The 23,140-nt window shown below is 42.0% G+C and overlaps 2 protein-coding genes across 8 annotated transcripts in view; one reads left to right on the forward strand and one right to left on the reverse strand.

Annotated features, from left to right (window-relative positions):
• SMC1B (structural maintenance of chromosomes 1B) overlaps window positions 1–9,198 on the forward strand; it is a gene marked incomplete at its 5' end in the record, with an annotated part of 34,511 nt that extends 25,313 nt beyond the window's left edge. Inside the window, 6 exons of the mRNA XM_026864447.1 lie at window positions 224–380; window positions 1,085–1,239; window positions 3,673–3,824; window positions 4,203–4,272; window positions 7,762–7,872; window positions 8,129–9,198. Coding sequence (XP_026720248.1) covers window positions 224–380; window positions 1,085–1,239; window positions 3,673–3,824; window positions 4,203–4,272; window positions 7,762–7,872; window positions 8,129–8,236 — 753 coding nt within the window. The remainder of the gene's footprint in view (window positions 1–223; window positions 381–1,084; window positions 1,240–3,672; window positions 3,825–4,202; window positions 4,273–7,761; window positions 7,873–8,128) is intronic.
• Window positions 9,199–11,498: 2,300 nt separating this feature from the next.
• The window catches only part of FAM118A (family with sequence similarity 118 member A), a 12,068-nt gene continuing 426 nt past the window's right edge, over window positions 11,499–23,140 (reverse strand). The window contains exons 1-8 of one of the 7 annotated variants that reach the window (XM_026868638.1): window positions 23,005–23,077; window positions 20,907–20,961; window positions 19,456–19,708; window positions 18,049–18,270; window positions 17,315–17,443; window positions 16,300–16,585; window positions 13,133–13,165; window positions 11,499–11,723 (exon numbers count right to left, since the gene is read on the reverse strand). In XM_026868638.1, the coding sequence (XP_026724439.1) occupies window positions 11,623–11,723; window positions 13,133–13,165; window positions 16,300–16,585; window positions 17,315–17,443; window positions 18,049–18,270; window positions 19,456–19,708; window positions 20,907–20,961; window positions 23,005–23,014 (1,089 nt within the window). In that variant the 5' untranslated portion in view covers window positions 23,015–23,077 and the 3' untranslated portion in view covers window positions 11,499–11,622. The other 6 variants (XM_026868643.1, XM_026868639.1, XM_026868641.1 and 3 more) reach the window with 6 other exon arrangements.

Here is a 23,140-nt window from a genome sequence, read left to right on the forward strand (position 1 = left end):
ATTTTATGTTTTTAAAGGTCTTGTGGAACAATACTTAAGACATAGTAAACTTATTCCAAGAACTAAGACTTAGTTAAGTTTTGTGTTTTGTTGTGTTTCCAGTTAAAGCTGTTAGATGAGTGGGGTACTTCCTCCAGAAGCCATGAGTACTTGCTCTGTATGTTGAAATGTCTTGGCCTAAAAGCAAATTTTATCGTTCTAGTATTTTTATTTTTTTCTTTAGGACCTAGAATCTGATAAAGTCATAGAGGATCATCTGAACCAGATGCAGCGGGAAATAAAATCTAAAGAGAATACTTTAATGAAGACAGCTGCTCCAAACCTGAGAGCAGTAGAGAAATTAGAGATAGCTCGGGACAAGTTCCAAGCCTCAATAGATGGTAACACCGAGTCTTTCATACTAATCTCTTTGTGAGAGTTTTCACCCTAATTGCAATTCCTCTTTCTGGCTTTGCTTCTTTCAGGTATTACAGTATTGTTTTGTGCTTAAGTGTTTATCCTCAGCTGTCTTTGTAATTATATGTAGACAGTTTATTAACGTATAATAAATACAGTTTGAATGATTGCAAAGATACTTTGTTGGCCAAATAACATCATAAAGTATGTTATTTTTCTGAAAATTACTGACTTTAATCATAAAACTCTTTAAATTTTTCTTAAATAATTGAAGGAACATATATATATGTTGTCCAGAACTTAGACATGAGCATTAATACAAAATTATTGGTATCCTCAAAGAGCATCACAGACACTGACAGACTAAGAAAACCCAGGAGTTCTGAGGCTCTAACAGGTAAATGCTGGTGCTGCTTAAGGCCACCCAGCTTCCAGGAGGAATTAGGAGAAGAATTTTGTTCGTTGCTCCAGGCAAATGTAGCACAGAGCAGACTGAACACACACCAGATTTTCTGGGTTTGGAGCCTCCATTTGAAATCTGGAAGGAAACTCATAATATTGGTATGCTCCTTGTGTGTGCATTAGAACCTTTTTCTGCAATAAATATTTTTCCCTGGTGATACACAGTATATATTTGTTCTGCTTAAAGGCTTATATTATGGAGTAATTTCAGTCATTTTCTTCGTAGCTTTTGAGACCAGCAGAAAGGAGGCCAGAACGTGCAAGCAAGAATTTGAACAGGTGAAAAAAAGGAGATATGAGCTTTTTAGCCAGTGCTTTGAGCATGCCTCCATTGCTATTGATCAGATCTACAAGAAGCTTTGCAGAAACAGCAGTGCTCAGGTGCGTGATGTTCTTAGGCTCTTGGCTCAGAGCGCTGCTTGATGCTTGGTTATCTAGAGTAAGAGAACTTAGTAACACTTCGGGTTTCCAAAGACAGTTTCAGTCCTGAAGAAGAAAATTACACAAGTAATAAAGACTTTTTAGAATTTGAGGGTCAGAGGAGGAGTAGGTGACATGCTAAGCATGCTTGACATTACAGAGAAATGTGATGTAAAGTGTTAACAAAATCAGGAACTATTTAGCAGACTTGTAAATTGTTATGACAAAAATGCGAAATATATTTGAGTACTTAATTTAAAAATAACCTTGGTTTACAGATCTAGTGATACCAGTTGTTTTAAAACACTTAATCCTGAGCATAGGTGAAACGAAAAATCATAAATTGCTATTTCACTGCTGGCATCTCGCATGAGGTTTTAAAGATCCTTATACCCCACTTAAATACTTTTTAAAAGATAGACTTAATGTGTTTGCAACTTTCAAGAAACCTGTAGAAGAATTGTGTCACAATTGTGGTAATGTTTGCTGGTGTTCCACTATGAATGCTAAAAGCAAAGAGGGAACTCCCAAATGCTTTAGTTCTGTCAGATTCTGTAGATAGTTGAATGTTCAGAGGGCTCAGGCTTGAGCTCTTGTCTGTCTTCAGCTTCAGATTTTGTGTTTTCCCTCAGAATCAGATATTCAGAAAACACCTTAAATACCTTTAATATAGCCTTTCTGCTTCTGGGTTGGACAGAAAAATAAAGCATTTCTTCCTTCCTGATTACTGGGTGCTACCTTCTCCCCTAAACATCAGGCAGGCCTTGACGTTGCATTACTCTGAAACAACCGGCATTTCCCAGATGCATCGCCGAAAATAAGGAGTTGGGTGCTTTGTTCCTGAGGTCGGTGCTGCTGTGCCTTGGTTTGAGCCACGGGGGTCAGGAGATGGTCCTGTGATCAGCTGGGAAGCTACAACTGCCCACTGGATGCTAACAGCTGCTGAAGGACTCTGGTCCCGTTGCCTCGAAGGAGAGAGGGTTGCTCTGTGCGTGGCCATCGCTCTCCTTAGCTAAGGAGAGGGTTTGCTCTGCCATCAGAGGAGCTGGCTTAGGTTGTGGTTGCAACAGATGCTTTTTAAGCAACCTTAACAATTTTTAATGTGAAAATTCCTTAATATTTCTTAATATTATTATAACATTTATTAATAATGCTTTATTACTGATAGATCGAGGAGTTACTTTAACTTCCAGAGATTCTGGACTCAGAACATTGATGCACTAAATATATTGCTCAGTAAAGTGTATTTCATCAGCACGATGTGTGTTAAGAAGTACTTCAAAAGAAACTACTGCCTAAAAAATTGTACATACACAGGTTCAGTGCTGGGTTCACCCCCATTCCTCTTCTGCAGAGAGAAACGTTCTTCCTTTCCTGTCTCGATGAGCAAGGAATAAATGTACCCTTGCAAACTACACGATGATTTTTGCTAACAGTGCCCATCCCAACACTTCCTCTTGCACAGACACATGCAGCAGCACACAACTGGGAGCTCACTGTGAGATACTTGGTGTGTCTACAGTCAAAAAATATTGTCATAACAATGACACCAGAGAGGAGGACAATACACATACATTCAACAAAACAAAGAGACTGCAAGCACTATAGCTTACTTCAGGACTGTTTACCACAGAAATTACTTTAAATCAAAGCACATGCAGTGTTCTGGTTTTGTTTTTCTTCCACTGCATCTTGCGTGATCCAAGAGGAGCCATTTGAAATGAGTGTCAACTGTGGAAATCTTCCTTTTGTGTTCACTTGTGCAGAGGAGAAGAGAGAGTTTTATTTTATTGTCTGTTTTATTTAATAGGAGAAATAAACCATGTAGCAATTAACTTACCCATCATACTTTTTAATGGTTTGGTAAAATGGCCATTCTATTAAAATAATATTTTTAATGTTTGGACTTGGGAACCAGGAAATGAAGTAAAACAAGAGCCTACCTACATGAAAAGCTTTCTCCAGCTCAAAGCTGGATTTTGTAAAACTAACTTTTTTTAAAAAGTCTGATTTTTTTTATTTTTTTTTAAGTATATTTACTTCCAAACACAAAAGTGCTTTTGAAGTGTAAAAATTTTAATAATTAAAAATAAAGCAATTATGTAAAAGATGATAAAACCAAGTTTGGTTTAACAGTTGAAAGTCTAAAAAATACGTGAAGCCATTTCCAAAAGGGCTCTGTTAATGAGCCTCCTAGCTCGTGGTTCATTAACAAAGGTATATTCACTGGCAAGCTTGAGTGCTGCTCTTCGGTGTAGATGCACAGGTGTTGCCTACAAATGAAGGTGATTTACAGTTTTGACACCAGCTCAGTCAGTACTTAAACCAAAATAATATCCACCTTAATAATTTTACAAATGTCACTGTTTACTAATGGAGTGTTTGTGTTTCCAGGCGTTCCTTAGTCCTGAGAATCCTGAGGAGCCTTACCTGGAAGGCATCGGCTTTAACTGCGTGGCTCCGGGGAAGCGCTTCATGCCAATGGACAGCCTGTCAGGAGGTGAGAAAGCTGTGGCGGCCCTGGCTCTCGTGTTTGCTGTACACAGGTAACAAACTCTCACGGCGTTGCCCGGGCGTGTGCGGGAGGAGGTGGCGGGAAGGTGCGGAGGGTCACGCTTACAAACACGTTCAAAAGCCTGCAGTGGGGTATTCAAACAGCACCACGGTCCTTACTCCTTACCGGGCAGGACTTCTGAGCAAAGGTCTCCCAAATTATGATAGAGTGAGTCAGTCGCTAAAGTAATGAGATTTCTCTTTTTCCTTCCTTTTCTCTCCCCCCACCCCCCTTTCTCTCCTTCTCTCTCTTCCTTCCCCCCCCCTTTCTCTTTTTATCAAAGTATGATAGAGTAAGTGAATCTCTAAAATAATTAGAATGTTAATAAACAGTTTTGTCTCTAAATGCAAAATACTGTCTTGTCTTCTAGTTTTCGGCCAGCCCCTTTTTTTGTTCTAGATGAGATAGATGCTGCCCTGGATAACACAAACATCGATAAAGTAAGTTGGTCCTTCCCCTTTTATCAACCATACAGTGGTATCCTTCATAGAAAGGTGGCTGCTTTTCATTACAGCTGTTGGGATAAAGAGACTGATTGCGACGTCTTTTCTGGTTTAAAATATACTTAGCTTAGCCCTGAAACAACAGTTGTTATGAGATGTTAGACTAGGGCTAGGTCTAAATTCATAAATCTAAGTGTGTTGTAACCAGTCTCCAGCCCGTGAAGTTGAGAGAACAGCGTGGGAAGGAATGCTGTGTGACCCCGGGTGGTACAGCCTGCACGGAGGGCACTTGGGAATTGCTGCTTGGTTGCTTCGGTTGGGATTTTGAAGGCTTTTACCTCAAAGAAGCAGAAAAGAGCGTATCTGCGTGTTGAAATCAAGTCATTCCATCCCTGGAGTATTTACTTCATGTAACTGGCCTACTAAATATTTTTACATTAACACCAGCTACGGGCCGTCACTCCCATTGGTTTAGTCACATGAATTCTTGATGGATTAAAATAATTGCTTCCTGCCCTCCTCTCCATTTCTCTTTCCCTGTTTGCTAATAACTCTTCACTCTGAACAAAACTTCGGATAGAATGCAAACGGTGAAGATAGATGTCAGCCTCTGGGAGGAGGAGGCTCAGTACAAGGAGATTGTGTGTAGGAGAGAAATCAGAAAGATCTCCCCAGGTGCCTGGATTTTCTTCCATGGAAACATTTCTTCCCACAGAAAGTGAGATCAAGCTCTACTTCTACTTTTGCATTAATAGTGATGTCATGTAGCATAAAGCCTAACAAACAAGAGCAGATTTATATATAAGAAATTTCTTTTGTTCTTTTTTCTTTTCCTTGTGCTCTCTTTTTTTCTCGGTTTGTTTTTCTGAGTACACCACAGTTTGCTTGGAGGGTACCTCTGTTGTAGACAGCTGGGGGAAGCTCCACTACTTGTGCCTGCCAGACAGAATTCCTTCTCAGAGATCACTGACTGCGTAGCACTGAGAAGCCTTTTTGTGAACCCAAGTTCCTTAACGTTCCTTGGGGTGCAGGTCCATGAGGAACACCCATCACCCACTACTTCAGAGCTTGTTTCACCTAGGTCCAGCGTGTTTCAGCGACAGCAGATTAGCCAGAATGGGAGAGCAATGAAAATAACTAAACAAGCTTGAGGGTTTCGCTCTCAGTGACATAATTAGAAACAAGATTACACATCAAGTGATCACAAAACACTTCTGTGATGTAAATTGTTCAATGGGATACTTGTCTAGTTGCTGGCCTTCACTCAGGACCCGTACAAGCTGACACAGCAGTTGAAGATCATGTTATTCTGGGTTGACACCGGTTCTGTGTTTTCTGAATGTTCTTCTTAATTCCGGAGTCAGATGTATCATGGCTGATGACTTGAGTTACGCAGGCTGCCTCCAAGTTCTCTTTTACTGACTTTCTTGTCTGCTGTTAACACTATTTAATGCTGAATTTCACATTTTTGCCTTTCATCCAAGCTGCAGTGTATCAGGTGATCAGTCCTTCCTCTCTGCAGACTCTGAGGTCTTTCGGATACGAATGTAAACTCCAGGGTTCTGGCTGGAGCTGAGCAGGGATCCCAGGCCGTGCCTAACAAAACTGCAGGTCATTACCTGGATGCCTTTTGTTTATCCACATAAATTCCTGCTGCAGTTAGGGATGCACCAGTCGTCAGTTCTGTACATGTCCATGAGGTTTGTGATGTTTAGTATGTTACCAGCTTTCCTTAGAGACAACAAATGGTGCATTAATGCAGGTTGTGAAGCACTTGGCTGGAGTCTGCCTCCCTGAGTCAGCTCCTGCTGACACACCTGGCAGCAGAGATGTCTGCTTCAAAGCCAAGAATATGCTGAGCACCATTCTTCCTCAGAACGCCACAAAGAACAACTCATTTCTTTCACGTATCTGGGTTTCCCAGTTAAAACACATTTCTATGCCGGGTTAGGTTTGGTGGTTTTTTTTTCCAGATAAAAAGCACATTTGTAGCCCACAAAAGATGATCATATTACCAGTTGTTAGGCAAACAGTTCCTAGGCTTATAACCTTCAGTGGGTAGCAGTTGGACAGACTGAACGTATCGTATTTCATTTGACACATCAGCGACAATAATGTGTGTTTTTAAGATGTATATTCAAGAAAATAACATTAGCGCAGAAAGCTTAAGTGTTGCAAGTTCTGGTCTAATGTATATTTATAAAAATAACATCCATAAATACTTTATAGCCAAAGAGCTATTAAACTTGGATTATATTACACATTAGGGTTAACCCTGCGATTGCCTCGGTAGTCTGCATCAAGCCTTCAGTTGAGTTTTTGGGACACATCTCCTCTGTCTGGGAAATGAAGCTGAGCTTCCTGAAGCTGAATTGGGTTTCCACCTGTTCTGTAAGCTCCGAGGGAGGCCTGGGGGCAGCGTTGCTGAGAGAGCAGCAGCTCTTTCCACCTCAGGTACGCCTGGAGAGCAGCTGTCCTGCAGGAAGGGGCTGACAAAATAGCAGCTTCCTAGAAAAATTCCTTTTAATTGGCTTCAACATCTATCTAGGCATTGTTCCAAGGGGAGTTGGATTATTCTTTAAGCGCGTGTGAAAGGCGTTTTACCTTTCTGAATGAGCAAAAGCAAAATTGCAGTGATCTAATTAATGTTTCCCTGCTGCCAGGGTCTTTCCTCCCTATCTCTTCCCTTACCTGTAGGATGCAGTTGCTACTGGAAAGCACCAAAACCTTCAGAGAGAGAAATTAAATCCACAAGTGAGCAAAAAGGATCTATGGAAAACTCTATGTTGGTACTGGTGTTCAGGTTTTCTGCTTAGAATGAATTTTTTCCATTCTTTCAATGTAAGGATTTACTAAAGCAGATCTCCAGTAGTTGTAATTATACTGTAAAATGAGTGTGAATTACGTAACTCGCTAAAGGCACTTCTTCCACTAAAAAAAACCCTACTTCCACATCATGTAGATACAACTCTGCAGACAAAAGTCTAATTTAAAATGTACTCCTTTTCCTTTATTCAGCACAATTTATACTGTGGGATACTGCCTTATTCAGTTACCAATTTATAATATTTGTACATTTATTTTGCAGATCACCAAAAAAAAATGTTGTCTGCAGCAAACTGAGGTGTATTTAAGATCTTGGTATACTGCCAGTAACAACCTTTTCACACTTTTTTTTTCCTTACTCAGGAATTTCCACCTTTCTTTGTAGTTTGAGTAAAAGATTTTTCATTGGCACCAGCCTTTTTCTGTAACTTTATTCACTGAACGATTATTTTCTTACACAGTTTCAAAAAGCAAATCTGAGGGGTTGTCTTAAGAACATGCAAAGTTACCTGTCTTAAAACCATTTTATTTTTAAATTTTATCCTATTTCGTTACTGAATTCTGCAGCTAACCTGGTTTAGTTCCTCCTCATTCCCTAATTAGAGCATGGTTTAAGTCTGCCAGAACTAACCTACTGAAATATTTGGCTTCTTTCCAAAGGTATCAAGTTTCATTAGAGAACAGGCACATGAGCAGTTTCAAATGATAGTTATTTCTCTAAAGGAAGAGTTTTATTCCAAAGCAGATGCATTGATTGGAGTGTGTCCAGAGGTAACAATTAATTATTATAAGATTTTGTTAAATAATGCACTCTGGTTTTTGTTGAAGTACTGATTTACACCTTAAGTGCATCACAGCTGTGTTGCCAGATTTGAACTACTTTGTGTTCAGAAGCGAGTGCAGGTACTGGCTGGGTGTAAAGATCGTTTTGGTAACTGAAGCTCATTGTTGTATCTCTCAGTTATTTATGAAATGGTTATTTCCAATAACAGAAACGTTTTACATTGTACGATCCTCCTCTTCTCAGCGCGATGACGTTATGTTCAGCCGGGTACTGACCCTGGATCTCACCGAGTACCCAGAGAGCAGCGAGCAGGAGAGGACAGAGCACACGCCCCGTTCCCCTCCGGAATGACGTGTGGGTGACTTCAGGGCCAATCTCAGGTTCACGGCTGACTGTTACAGATCTGAGCTGGAACGGGGCTTGTTCAGGTTGATAGAGAAGCGGTTCCCTTTCAAAACAAGCACTTCTCTAAAATACTGAAGTAACTTATTCACCGATTGAGTTTGGTTAACAAATAAGAGCAAGCCAGAGGTTGTGACCTTCTGGTATGCAAAGTTTTCTCTTTAACTGTTTTGGGGCTTTTTTAGCCTCAAGATGAAGGAGCAGAGGTTCACATAAGCATCCTGTCAGCAAGGAAAAGCCTCTTGCTTTTCTTGAAAGTAATGTGTTTAGCCACAGCTCCAGTGCACTGTTTAGATGCAGCTACCACGAGGCAAGACCTTTCCACTCTTTAGTGTTCCAGCTGCACCTATTTGCCTCTGGATAAGATTAGTTCCTGGGGTTTTTTAAAAACCAATATTGCAATCTGCTCAATATCACATCCTTTCAGTGAGACTTCAGTCTTCCACTCTAACCTTAAGAAAACAGGAGTTAACATTACAAAAGCTCACCATCTCTCTCCAGAGGTGTGATGTAACCTGGAAAAAATTCACCTCTGAGGTATTCTACACACACACCCCCCCCAAAAGCAGAAATAATAAAGCAGGTGTGAGTGTGATGCTGTACAGGCTGAACTTTAAAAGTTCTTAGGAAGAAGGATATTGGTTTCCAGTTGAGATTGTTGTTACGTAGCTGTGCCAGTACCTCAGGTTTGTGTTGGCCATGCTTCATCTAAGCAGCCAAGTTAAAGACGTTGGTTACAGAACCCAGTTTGAGAGGGCTCAAATCACTTCCTCTGGCTTGTGTTCCACCTCGGTGTGTTGTTTGTAATTATATCTTCTTCCATTGTTACCCTCCCTTCCCTTTGTCCACCGTGCTGATTAACCATATCTCCTCTGTAACATGTTGCTAACGCTGTGCTTGTGGTGCACAACACCGGGTGTCTGGACAGGGGGTTACTGTGCAAGGAAGGCCTGGTGGGAGCAGGACACTTGAGATAGATATTTATCAAATACTTAATGTTGCTGCCACACTTTGTTAAATAAAATGATTTACCCGGAGTGCAAATCATGAGTTAGCATCAGTCCCTTAATTCAGAATCCACTGACAGCTGTGGAAATACAACAGTGTGAAGGATGACTAGAAGAGCAGCCTCTAGTGATTTGCAAACATCTCTGACCCACATCAATCTCTGTTGCAAATACAGAAGTTTTGTGTTGGTTTGTAATTTTTTAACTATTTGCTGGGAAGAGTTGGTTGAAATAGAAGAACACAGTAAAGAACTGAGCAGTCTCAATGGTGAAAGCTGTACATTTTAGCTACCCTACAACAATGGCCCATTTGGCTTTAAATATTTTATTAAAAAAGAGTGTACGGCGTCATCAGAGATGTCCTATCAACTTCATTACACAGCTTGAGCAAAACAGGATAATAAATGGTCAACAAGTTTGTTTTCAAACGGTCAACAAGTTTGTTTTGTTTGATGGGGAGGGAACCAAAACCCAAACTAGGCATTTCTACCTTCTTATTATGTACGTGAGGAATAAAAATAACCCCTTCCTTAGTTACCTGCTTTCCAGGCTACACCTAAATGGCACTGGGGGAGGCTGTTGTGCACTTCTGCAGCGTCTACAAAATCACCAGTGGGAGGGGTGGGCTGATCCTTGCCAAAGGTGGGGGGGTGTGTGTGTGTGTCTGACTTCAGGCATGAAATAAGGAGTTGTACAACTTTAGGGTTGGGCTTCAATAACTACAGTCATCAGGGCCATAAAAATAGCTCATCTGATTAATTTTGTTGCAGCTTGAAGAATTGGTCTAAGCCAGTATGTTGGCATCCAAAGGAGTGAGCTGGTCGCTTCTCCAAAGAGCCCCCTCCGCACTGACTGGAGGAGCAGATCAAAGTCTCACAGATAATGCTACACGTGGTGCTAAAAGACTTCATCTCCAAGAGCCATGTGTGGATACATACAGTCTCTCAAAGGGTGAGGATGAGTATGGGCTGGATTTGGGCTGGGTTTGGTTTTTACCTCTTGAAACAATGCAGCTGAAACCTTGAGAACTGATAACATGAAGCAGTTATCTCACATACTAAGCCCCCCACGTATGATTTCTAGATTCTCAATTAGAGACCACTGGGTTTTCCTCTGGGGTAGAAGGGACAAGAGTCAGTGTGCTTGGGCTGTTTAAGATTACTTTTCTAGGCAAAATCTGTAGATCTTTACCTACTTCAGACCAGGGACAAAGACTTCTGCACCACACAAACTCGACGCCTCTCAGTAGTTATTGGTGTAGAAAGAAGCAGCCACCTCCCTTGTATCTATGTGTACAAAATGAAAAATTTACTAAACAAGCAGAAGTTGCTTTTGTGACCTGGGAGGAAAAGAGCTGCCCCCCCCCAGTTCAGACAGAAAGCTCAGCTGACGGCCCCATCGCTGCCACCCTCAGAACAAAGAACTCTCCTGCGGGGGTGAGCTGGCTAGAAAATGACAGACTGCCTGCGTTAGCAACTGGACGGGTAACGGTGTCGGTTTAGTGCTGAGACAACTCGGTGGTGGGTGAAGTGACGGCACCTTAATCCTTTTGAGTCTTTAACTGAAGTCAAACATGCTAGAGATTGTCTACAGGTACACGATTAGACACTAACTGGTTTTAATTCTGCTGCATCCAGACTATCCATTATCTGTTTGCCAAGATAACCAGCTGCATACTTTATCATTTAACCAACCATTTTTAAAATATTTCCACAGAAATACACTGCAAGTAGGTCAGTAAGCCCCAGGGTATGTCCCTGCTGATACCTTACTGTTGCACCCTCTTCTCCCCGTGTGAGCTCATGCCTTAACAGGTTGACAAACAAAAAACAAATACTCATGCTAAAAGTGTAAAACAAGCAGGTTACCACGATGCGGGTTCTATAAATGCGGAACAACAATTTTTGCTCCCAACAGCTTGGGAATCTGGAGCTTGTGAGCAGCCTTGTGCTGACAGAGCCCTGCAGCCAAACTGCAGTTCAGCTGATGAAAAGAGAAAACCATGTGAGGGGCAACTCGCAGGTATGCCAGAAGTAGTTTTTCACAGATTACACACATTACCTTGGCTTGAAGCACAGGCAGAGAAAAGTTTCACCTGGTCCTAAACGACCGTGCAGGTAGGGCAGCAGCATGGAAGTGCTGAGGGGGACTCCCAAGCTGTCCGTACAGCACACATTTACAGCTCTAGAAAACAAAAGGCTAAAATGCACAGGTTTTATTCCACTTAAAACCATGGAAATACTCAGTCTAAAACTTCCCATGCAGCAGACGTAAAACACCTACTGTTAAAAAGCTTCTGGGCTGGGTTCTGTTTGGGTGGGGTTTTCATTAAATAGTGGCTATACCATTGTCTGACTGCTTGATTCTCTTAGGAGAGTCAGTGCCATTTTCTCCTAACTTCCTTTTGGCACAGTCCACACACGAAGTTCCTGTGGAAGGAGGGGGGGGAAAAAAAAAAAATTAACATTGCTACATATGTGTGCTTTGTGTACTTTTTATTATAAGCACCAAATATTAAGATAAAATACCGGTTGACCAAGGTTCTTGGATTTGGATTCTGAACTCTAACCCTACGGCAAGTCTGCGGCAGCTCAGGGATGTTGTGCTCTTCCCCAGCACTGAGCTGTGGTAGGAAGTAGCCAACTGTACAAAAAGCTTAGTTCTGGATTATGGGTGACAATGCCTGGGCTGTTCAGAGATGAGAAGCTTCTTTTAAAAAGTTTGGATCTCTTGTTCAGAGGAAAAAAATTCTTGGTGTGAGCTACTGTTGAAAGTATAAACAGCACAGCTGGATAATAAAAATGAATAGAAGGGAAATTCCTTCAAAACCAGGACATCCATCCCTTAAAACTCCAGACAGATTAATTTTTGGGGTTTGTTTTTTTTTTTTTCAGGCTTATACAAATTTCTGTTAAGGAATAATTATCTCTTTTCTTTTTACTTGCTATGTATTCCAAAATACAAGGGTGCTAAAATTACTTGTAAGGAGGGTGTTAGTAAGTCAGGAAAGGAGCTCTATGTTAAGTTGTACTGGAAAAAATTGTGCTCAGGTTTTTGGTTCCTTCTCCACTGAGGCCTGATTGTACTTTAATGAAAAAGAGATTGATGAACTCATCAGAAAGTCAGATAAATTTAAAATCTGGTTGGGATTACAGAAGTAATCTCTGACTTCACAGCTGCCCCCAAGTATCTTGGACCTTGTGTACTTTTTGATTGTGAAAAAGTGGAGGGGGTTTCATTTCCTGCCATGCCACAGACTCTGACATGCAATAATGAAATTATACTTTTATACAATTTTCATATTGTTTACAGCACAAATACCTTCGAAGTGTGGTTTCACAGGAAGTTTTTCCTGTTTTATACCAGAAATTGGAATGTATTATTGCTCTGCTTATACACACAAGTATCAGACAGATACATGAACAACAATTAACCAAAAGTTCACCTTCGGCACCACACACTTAAGCTTGAGATTCACTTTTCTACGTCTTCTTAAGGAAAATATTCAAAATAGCCAAAAATATTTTTGCAAATTTAAGCCAAACCCTCATGGATGTTAGTATTACCTTAGAATACTCTAATCAGCATTAATAACTTTATTTATATACACTTTATGGAGCTTTTCCATTCTATTATTTGTCATTTTATTGACAGCTGGCAACCAGCAGTTACCTGTTAACAGGCAGAAAGAAAGTAAGAGGGTAAAAAGAGAATCTGTTAAACAGAATTTTCAAGCTCAATCAGAGGACTGCACAATCATTTAATTACTTAGTAAGAGAGACTTACTTTTATCTCTCTGATAGATTATGGAACTTTCTGTGAAAACAACATTACTTACCCAGCAGTGTTGTGCTGTCCACTCGATCAGCATCTAGAGAAGTGGAAAGAGACAGCAACAGCTCAAGTGAGCATCCAGGTTTTTATACTTCTATGTAACAACCCGAAAGGGCAAGGTTGTATTTAGAATCACAGGATGGTCTGGGGTGGGAAAGACCTTAAATATCACCCAGTGCCACCCCCTGCCCCGGGCAGGGCCACCTTCCCCCAGCCCAGGTTGCCCAAAGCCCCGTCCAACCCGGCCTTGAACACTGCCAGGGAGGGGGCAGCCACAGCTTCTCTGGGCAGCCTGTGCCAGGGCCTCACCCCCCTCACAGGGGAGAATTTCTGCCTTGGGTCTCATCTAAATCTGCCCTCTGTCAGTTTAAACCGTTGCCCCTGGTCCTGTCCCTGTCCCCTCCTGGCCCAGCCTGGGTTTGTGCTGGGGTTGCCCCGGCCCATGGGCAGGACCTTGCCCTTGGCCTTGTTGCACCCCCTGAGGTCGGCCCGTCCCCCCTCTCCAGCCTGCCCAGGTCCCTCTGGCTGGGTCCTTCCCCCGGCCTGTGCCCCCACCACACAGCTCGGTGTCCCCAGCAAAGATGTTAAACTGGTGCCAACCCCTGAGGACACCACTCATCACTGCTCTGACTGGGACACAGAGCTGGTGACGGTGATTCTTTGCGTGTGACCATCCAGCCAATTCCTGATCCACCGAGTGCTCTGCCCATCAAATCCCCGTCCCCAGTTCAGAGCCGGGGCTGTCAGGTGGGACAGTGTCAGACCTTTGCACAAGTCCAGGTAGATGCCAGCACTCGCTCTTCCCTTACCCATCAGTGCTGTAACCCCGTTAAAGAAGGCCACCACACCTGTCAGGCACAATTTGCCTTTCACGAAGTCCTGTTGGCTGTCACCAATCCCCTCTCTGTTTTCCATCTGCCCCAGAAAAATTTCCAGGAGGATCCACTCCATGATCCCAGGGGGCACAGAGGGGAGACAGACTGGCCTCTAGTTCCCCAGCTCCTCCTTTTTTCCCTTGTTAAAAGTGAGGGTTATGTTTCCCCTTTTCTAATCACTGGGAGCTTCCCCAGTCTGCCATGACTTTTCAAATACGACAGGTAGTGGCTGAGCCACTTCATCTGGAGACAGAGAACTGCAGCAGGGCAGGAGTGCTGCAGCCCAGGCTCCCGCCAACCTGGTCCTCTCCGACAGCGAGGGACAGGCCCAGCAGTGCCCCCGCTCTGGTCAGGCTCTCCAGCACCAGCACTAGGAAGTTGTCCTCAACCCATTCCTGTAGTTTCCTGGACTGCCTGCAGTTGGCTGTGCTGCTTTTCCAGCAGATGTCCAGGTGGCTGAAGTCCCCTATCATGATCAGGGCCTGCTTTTCTCATGTCTTTTCATATAACCCTGCCAGGAGGGGGCAGAGAGGGGGGATGAGTCTCTGGAGCCAAGGCCCCAGCGCCAGGCCCCGAGGGAATGGCCTCAAGCTGCCCAGGGCAGGGTCAGGCTGGCTCTGAGGAAGGATTTCTGTGCAGAAGGGGCTGTTGGGCGTTGGAATGGGCTGCCCAGGGCAGGGGGGAGTCCCCGGGATCCCTGGGGGGGTTGAAGAGTCGGGCTGAGCCAGCGCTGAGGGGTCTGGGGGAGTTGGGAACGGTCAGGGGGAGGGTCATGGTGGGACTGGAGGAGCTGCGAGGGCTTTTCCAGCCGAGATGATTCTGGGATTTGAGGATCCTGACTTGTAAATGAGATCAAGATTTCAAAGTCAGGGTAAGGTCCCTCTTCTTGCAATATTATGGCAATCAGTAATTCCACCAAATGAAAAGGGAAGCATCATACTCTCATTCTGCAGTCAATTCCATTTAGACCTTATGTAAATGTACCTTGCACTCTGTTTTGGGATCAATGGCTGCTTTGCAGAAAACTGGATACACCAGACTCAACGGGCTTTAGACTCTGCTCGGACTAAGTCCCTCAGCCACGTCCCCCAAGAGCAGCATGTCAAGAACAAACGAGCAGGCTGAGGCTTGTTCAGTGTCTGAAATTGCACCCCTCCTCACTTTTGTCTACGCTGCAGACAAACATCCTGAAACCCAAAGGCTGTGTGAGATACAAAATGCTTTTTTCAAGCCTTCATGGAAAGAAAAATCTAATCCAGCCTAAATGTAACATTCACCCAGTTACAAAATCCATTACAGAATTTGGGCGTACACCTCCAATTTTCTTTAAGGAGGACAAGGAGAAGGTTCCTGCTATGCACCACTTGGGAGTAACTCTAGACAAAACATTTCACTGGCATGACAAACAGGAGAACTGTGAATCAGTACTCCTCCCAAGGTCCAGTTATTTTCCTCAGTTCTCTGGATAAGCCACAGCAGAACCGTCCTTCTTTGGAAAACACTAGGGAAATCTCTTTCCTTCAACATGTAGTTGTTGGTTTTCCCTGGGTTTGTATTAAAAGCTCATAATTCCTGCAGCTAAAGGATTTTACGAGTTGAGACAACAGGATGGAAGGGAGCAGTGGGGGGAAGTAGGTGAATGGGCCTCGTTAGTAAAATTCAGCTCCCTGTTGATGCAGGACTGTTACCTCCAGCAAAGGCACGGAGTTATTTCCCATTTTAGCATTAAACGCCCTGTACAGAATGCTATTCACTGTCACAAATGGAGTATTATTCCACAGCCTCTTCTACTTATTTTGTCACAAAACATCCTCACACTCAGGTTTTCACCCATTTACCCAAACTGTGTTAAACCAAACACTATTGGGTGTCCTGATTTCATTTCCCGCTCTATGTTTAATCAGATAACTGTGGCTCAGCCAGCTCATCCCACCAGTTCACGCCTCCAATTCGTTCAGTCTCTTCTACCGACATGTCACATTTCATGTAACGCAATACTCAACATACTGAAGTAGTTCACACACACACACACACACACACACACACACACACACTTACAGAAAATAAAACATCTTAACAACCGCTCACAAAAAGACAACTTCAGAATTAAAGATTAGATTTCCAAGAATCCCCAGACCGTAACAGAAAGAAATCTGGCTACAATTTTGCCACATGTTCCAGCTCCACGTCATAAGCAAGGCCCGGGGTCAGCACTTCACACCCACTGCTGGTGGTTCTGCCGTGGCAGCCTGCCAGGGACCTACTCAAAATGTTGTTATTAAAGAGGACACATTACCTGGACTTTTCTGCTTGCAGATTTGAGCAGTCAGATCTTGCACGTACTCCGGAAATTGTTTAAAACAGTCCCCGTAGGACACTACTTTGATTCCGTGCAGCAGCATATCTGCCTGGAGCTTAAAGAAGTGATCTTCATTCTCTTTAAGCACCAACATATAATGTTCTAAATCCACTTTATTCTTTACAGTGTAAAGAAAAAGAGCTTGGAATATCTGATCCCGCAGAGTCTCTCCACAGCCCAAAAACAAGAAAGACTTGGTTCGATACAAATTTTGAAGAACTCCCTGTTAAGAAATAGAAACACACAAGGGCTACATTTACTTGAGTAGTCAAAGGGCCAAGGTGAGAACTTTTAAAATATGTCAGACTTAAAAGAAGCAACAGAGCAGACGTCACTATTGAACTGAATTCAGCATGTTTTAGGATCAGGACAAACTGACTGTTTCTACAAAAAAAATGTATTTGAAATCAAAGTTACCCTACAAAATTAAGTACACATGTAAGTATTTCCAACAAGGGAATTTTAAATTGAAAGAATTATGATGACAGAATATTAGGCTCTCATTAGGTCAATCTGTAAATAAGGAAAATTAATATTCTTGACCAAATGTTTCACTTCCTAAAGTACCTAAGAGATGACATTAAATCCAGGATCGAGAGCTGGTAACAGCTCAAGCCCCTAAAAAAATGAATCCAAGCAATCAGTCGGTGAGGAATCCTTGTTCTGGTGTCTGGTATTTTGGGGCCAATGTTCTTCCAGAAAATGAATACAAATAACTCTAGAATAACAACATACAGCTGAGGGTTTTGACTATGATTTACAAAGCAGCAGTACACAAGAGTGTGTTGCTTAGCAACATAGCTGGCTTCCGGAGCAACGCTGCCATTTTTCTGCTCCCTAATTACTTAATCTACGTGGTCTGACAAAACTTTAGCCTTAGGTAACGTCTGTGCAGGGATTACAATAGAACGGTTTGGCCAAACAGAGTAAAAATTTTAAAAATCACACAAACCATGACTTCAGGATCTTGAGTAACATCTTTGTATCCCGAGGGATCCAGCACCATGCCGCAAGGATCCGTATATAAGCCGTGAATGTGAAGAACTCCGTATTTTATATGACCTCTTGCCCACTGAAGAACCTAAAAACACATCACGCAAGTTACATTCTTTTGTTACACTCTAATATCCTACAATAACCGAGATTCCGCAAAAATATACAGCTGGCCTAACTCACAAAACCACTTAAAGCAGAAGTAACTTCTTTTGCACTTTTCTGCAGCAAGAGATAATTTTAATCACTAATTGCACAGCTTGCTTTAAATTATAACGAAGAGGCAATTACTGATATTGAAAGTATTTTGGTCTAAACAAGCATTCAACCAAGCAGCAAGTTCCAGCAATGCTGACAGAAAAGATACAAACAGCACATTAACTACCAGCTAGGTGAAATCATGTTTGTGACTGGAACCATCACTTCACATAAATTAAGTAGGTTTGTGGGTTTTTTCCATGGAGTGAGGGGGGCAACTGGTTAATAAACATGTCACTGAGACTCTGTTTGGTAACTGTTACCAGATTATTCAGAATAAAAACACCGAAAATAACTATTAGCTTATAGATGTGCTTTACCAATGCAGGAGTTTTAGCCCTGACACTCTTTATAAACAGGAAAACATCTTTCAATGAAGCTTACAAGCTGCCTTCTCTTATATTAAGTCTAAAAAAGTTACTGCTCTTATCATACCTTATCTTTATCTTTCAAGTCTAAAGATTCCATAGGTTTACCCTGTTGCTGACCAAATATTTCAAGTAAATTATCATAGTTTGTAGTCAGAACCATTGTGCCTCTCTCCATGAGCCTCAGGATTGAGTGCAGAACGACGGGATTCTGAATATGTTGTTCTAAATTATCAAACACCTCCATTAAGCAATCCTGGAAAAAGTTGGGTTTCGTATCCCCAGTACGCTGAAGAAAGAAAAAGAAAAACATTTTATAAGGACCACGTGCACCGTGAGAATCACCTCCAAGAGAAAACCCACATCATTTCTCTACTTCATGCCAAAGCATCTCTTTCAAAGAAGGCCTAAACAGTGCACTAAGCACAAAGCCTCAAAAACAATCTCAAATTATTCAGGTGCTCTTGCCTCCGCTTAATGCAGCTCAAAATAACACTCTGGTTTTCTCAGGTACAATAAAACAAAACCATTTTTCTACCGTTAAATCCTCACTCATCTCTTCTAAGCACACGCAAGGCCACGCTGTCCTAAAAGCCCAGAGCATCTGCTGAGCCTGACAGGAACACGTAACAATTCTGTGAAACACACAAATTCCTACTCAGTAAATTGTATTACACACAGAACAAACGGCTGTTTCTACACCCAATATAGTTCCTGGCCTGACCACCTGGAAACCCCCCCTTTGTCAGTACGCTCTCACTGCTCTGAAATCAGTTAGTGTGCTAAAATCATCATCCCCGAGTCTGGGACATGCTATTAAAGGGGGATTTGGGGGGTTGTTGGTTGGGGTTTTTTTTTTGTTTTGTTTCCTGGTTGAGAAAAATGTATTACTCATTAAATCTGCTGCAAAAGCCTAAGCATACACCCATCCTCCTCCTCTACACTTTGTAGAGGAGCTCACCACACGTTGCAAAATGCTTGACACATCCTACAACTTCGCAGTACGTATGTCACCCTGATTATTTCAGCTCCAAGACTGTTTTATTAACACAGTCTGAATATCTCTGGAATCTAAAACGAATGGCTGAGAAACTGGGCATGCATGGACTGTCCAGAAAAGTGGCAGCAGCGATTAAGTCTGTATGATCTAAGGCTGTCAGTAGGGTCAAGGTCTCCCTGTATTTTCAGGGTTTCTTTAGACAGCAGAGCAAAAAAATTCCTCTTCCACCCCCAAGAAACGTTATGGTGAATATTTACTAGTCAGGAGTCTTGCTTGCATTAATCACGATGAAAGCTTTCTTACACTAAAAAGGAGTTTTTAGCCTCTCCAAAACGTACAGTGTACTGATTACCAGCAAAATTTCAAATTTTACCAGGAAAATCTTCAAGTCATAGAAAGCTGAAAAGAATTGTTGTTGATAACTAACTACAAGTTTATAATAATTTTAGAAAGCAACGTAAGTTACAGACTCACTGGTGACATTTTCCTGATGAGATCGTGTGCGACCACAAGCAGGTCTCTATCTTTGATCACTTTTTTACGAAATTCAGCAACATCTCCTGGGTGAAGCACCTCCAGCTGTTCAGCTGCTTCGATCACAGCCTCGATGCAGCTTCTCCAGGAGCACAGCGCGGGGATTCCTGGGGCCACTGCAGCACTCACCCCAGTTCCAATTACAAGAAGAAGGTCCCGAGGCTGCTTTCTTATTAGACTTTTTAAGAATTTTCTTTAAAACAGAAAACAAAGACCTTTGGGTTTTTTTACAGCGCATTTTCTGACTTGTCTGAAGATCTCACGACTGACTCCAGAAGCCCAGAGGAACTATTTAAGCTTGTGCAAAGAACAAACCAACCAAAATGAACTGCTCTCCACTTCTACCCAGAAGAATGGTGTTGGCAGCAGTTCACAGCCTTCCCCAAACCCCCAATGTACTTTAAGTCTTCTTGGCACTTCAGACAACTGTGCGTAATTAATTTAAGCCAAAAGACGGCAACAACTTCCAATCACTAATGTCTGAGATCCAAATTGACAATTATCAGTCCACTGGGCTAGCCAAACATCACTTCAAATGAAATTCTGGAAAAAGTAGTCAAGGAGTGTCCAATGATTTACTTAATGCACGTCTGATAGAAAGTAAATAGAACTATTTTAAAGGGACAAGTCACAGTAGTTCAAAGAAACGTCTCCTTGTTTTTCTGGGAAAAAGAGTATGTTTTATTCTCACTTTAGGATGCATGAACATAAGAAAACAGTTATGCTTCTTCAGATCAAGGGATCCTCTAGCCCACGAATCAGATGTTACTAACCACAGATTACTTTCTAAGTAAGAAACAGCCGAGAAGGTCTGGCTTTCATCATTACTTTGCAAAGAGGTAAAAATGAACTTAAATCCTACGGTGAAATCACTGTATCCAAATGAGGATTTCAGTAATACAGAACCTTAGAACTCTCCTGACTTTCAAAACTACAGATTTTTTTAATTCCTGGGAATATGGATGTTTAACAGCTCTTATTTCACAATCATCTGAAACTATCTAGCTAAAAGCATAATGTTTAATTTGAAATGGCCTCAGACAAAGCAATTAATAAGCATGTAGATAAGGTTGGTAGCTAATGCCTACAAAGAATACATTGCTGATAATCCCCATGTAGCCTTCCTGCTACATTCAGCACAAACTATTTCCTCTCAGCAAGTATATTATATATATATGTAATATAAATTCCTTATATATATTATATATATATATTCCTCATGAACAGCTTAACTGAGTATGAAGCACACAGCAGAAAAACTACTTTCTAGGATCATTTCCAATTTAAGCAGGATGTTGTTCCTCTATTCAATTTTCAGTAATATATTTCCACTTGTGTTTTCTGATTTTCATTAAGAGAGAGTTTTGTATAACCTTTGCAACCCAAATTACCTGGATTTCTGCTCACTTCTAATTGTTGATCGTTCCGATGAGTCCATCTCTGAGCCCTAAGCAAAACAAAAAGTCAAGTCACTCAAGGCTTCTACCTTAAAAAAGGCCAAAATAAACCCGGATGTATTAGCATTTTCTATTTATTCTTATCAAGTATTTTAAAATCAAGACTCTGCATGCCACATCCCAGTTAAGCAACGCACTGACAGAAACAAAGCTGACGAGTGGGAGTGTGTAAACCAACCACAGCTCTATTTAAAATCAGTCAACTGATGTTTTGAAGTTAACAGGGATAAAGCTATTCATGCAGCTGAAAAATAATTGTGTCTAAATTCACAATAAAATCTATCATACCCACTAAAATGTTAATTCAAGCAAATGAATGGATTACTTGAATTTCTTTTTTTCATAATCAGTTGATTCAAACGTGTTTATGGAAACTGAACTTCTGCAACACCTGATCACGAGAGGCCCTGTGCTGGCCACCGGGCCACTCTGACAGACCAGGTAACAAGAAATACTTCCTCCTCAGCACGTATTTGAAACACAAACTTATTTCTGTATCATCTATACTGTCTTCTGTCTGCAGCGTAAGGAGGACTGAATCTTGGGAAGAGAATTTGGTTACAATACCATCACTCAGAAATCCCCAACTTTCCTTAGGTTAATTCTGGGGGTTTTATAAGGATGGTTTTTGTTTGCCTTTGAAGCACTTCTTATAAGGTTTGTGGTTGTGGAGACTGCAGACCCTAATCCCTCAAATAAGCGTTCTGCCAGATCCTATGGCTCATAAAGCTACTTGCCAGCTCTCAGGTTCACACACTGGAAGCTGATTTGGAAGCAAGAGGCCTAAATATGGAGATCATATAACAAAAAAAAACCCAAAACCCAAACAAACAAACAAAAAACCAACAACAAACAAACAAAACCAAAACAGAACAACCAAGAAAAGAACAAAATCAAAACACTCCACCCTATGATAAAGGGGCATCAGCATTTCTGAGGAAAACACACAGATTTCTTTGGCAAATGCACCCAGGATGTCTTTTCAAGTGGAAAAATCTTTTCCTGTGATACTTTATTTTCTCCATGCTCCCTTCAATCTCTGACAGCATCCTACAAAGATGCTGCACCATCATTTGAAGACCATTTGCACATGCAAAATTCGGAACAATAACCTACCTAGAGCAAAACTCTTCAGAATCTAGAGAACAAGATTCCTTTATATACGGAAAAGCTGTAAATTCACAACGCAAAAACAACACACGAAGGAGGCACAACTTATTTATTCCGGAGAAGACTGTATTATTTTATAGCCCCACACAGTGAAGTGTTGGGGAAAGAATCCCCAAGAAAGCTTTACTGATGACTTTAATAACTTACCAAAATTCATCAAATAAACATCTCACCACAAGACGCTCTCAGTACCAATTTTTTAAACCTCATTGTTTCCTTTTAATCCCTTCAAGTTGCTTCCTGGGTGCAGAAACTGTGCAAGTAAGCGGCAGCAATTATCATCGACCCGGAATAGCTAACTGGCTGCAAATGATAAAATTCTGATTTCTCCATGCCTTCGAGTACTGCGTAATTGTGACTAATCTTGAATATTCTCTTCCTAGATGTAATAAACGCTTCTTCAACGAGCGTACCTAGAGAAACAGGACCTGGGCACCAGCATTCAACACCGGTTGGCTTTTAAGACACGTTGTTGCTTTCCAACCACCTTGCCTCGGGGCAGCCTGGGAATCGCCCCCCTCCCTAAAGCAGCCACGCCTGGAAGCGCTGGATTTACTCCAAACACAAGGCGAGATCATCGGAACAAATTCTCATTTTCTATTTCCCTCCCGTTCAAGAAAGCGAGTTTTATTTAAGGATCTATCCGTGAGGGAAGAACTCTTACTCACTGACTGAAAGTTCCAAGTCAACGGTTCGATTTAACCAAAGATTTTTTCCAGTTTAATCGCAAAAACAACCTTAAATATTCAGGGCAAAGGAAGCGCCGGGCAGAGGAAAGGCTCTTTCCCGCACCCTGCCCGCGTAACCCGCCGAGCCTCTCTGAAAAAAATAAAAAAAAAACCAAACAAACCCAAAAACCAACCCGGGAGCATCACGCTGGGCAGGAGGGTGGAATTAACGCCCCTCTCCCCCTCCGGTAACCGAGCAGCCCCCGCCGGCACTCCCCCCCTCACACGGCGGGAGGGGGCAGCGCGGCCCGGCCTGTCCCCGCCGCCGCC

The sequence above is a fragment of the Athene cunicularia genome (genome assembly GCF_003259725.1).
Source record: "Athene cunicularia isolate RWA chromosome 1 unlocalized genomic scaffold, athCun1 chr1_part2, whole genome shotgun sequence".
Lineage (NCBI taxonomy): Eukaryota > Metazoa > Chordata > Aves > Strigiformes > Strigidae > Athene > Athene cunicularia.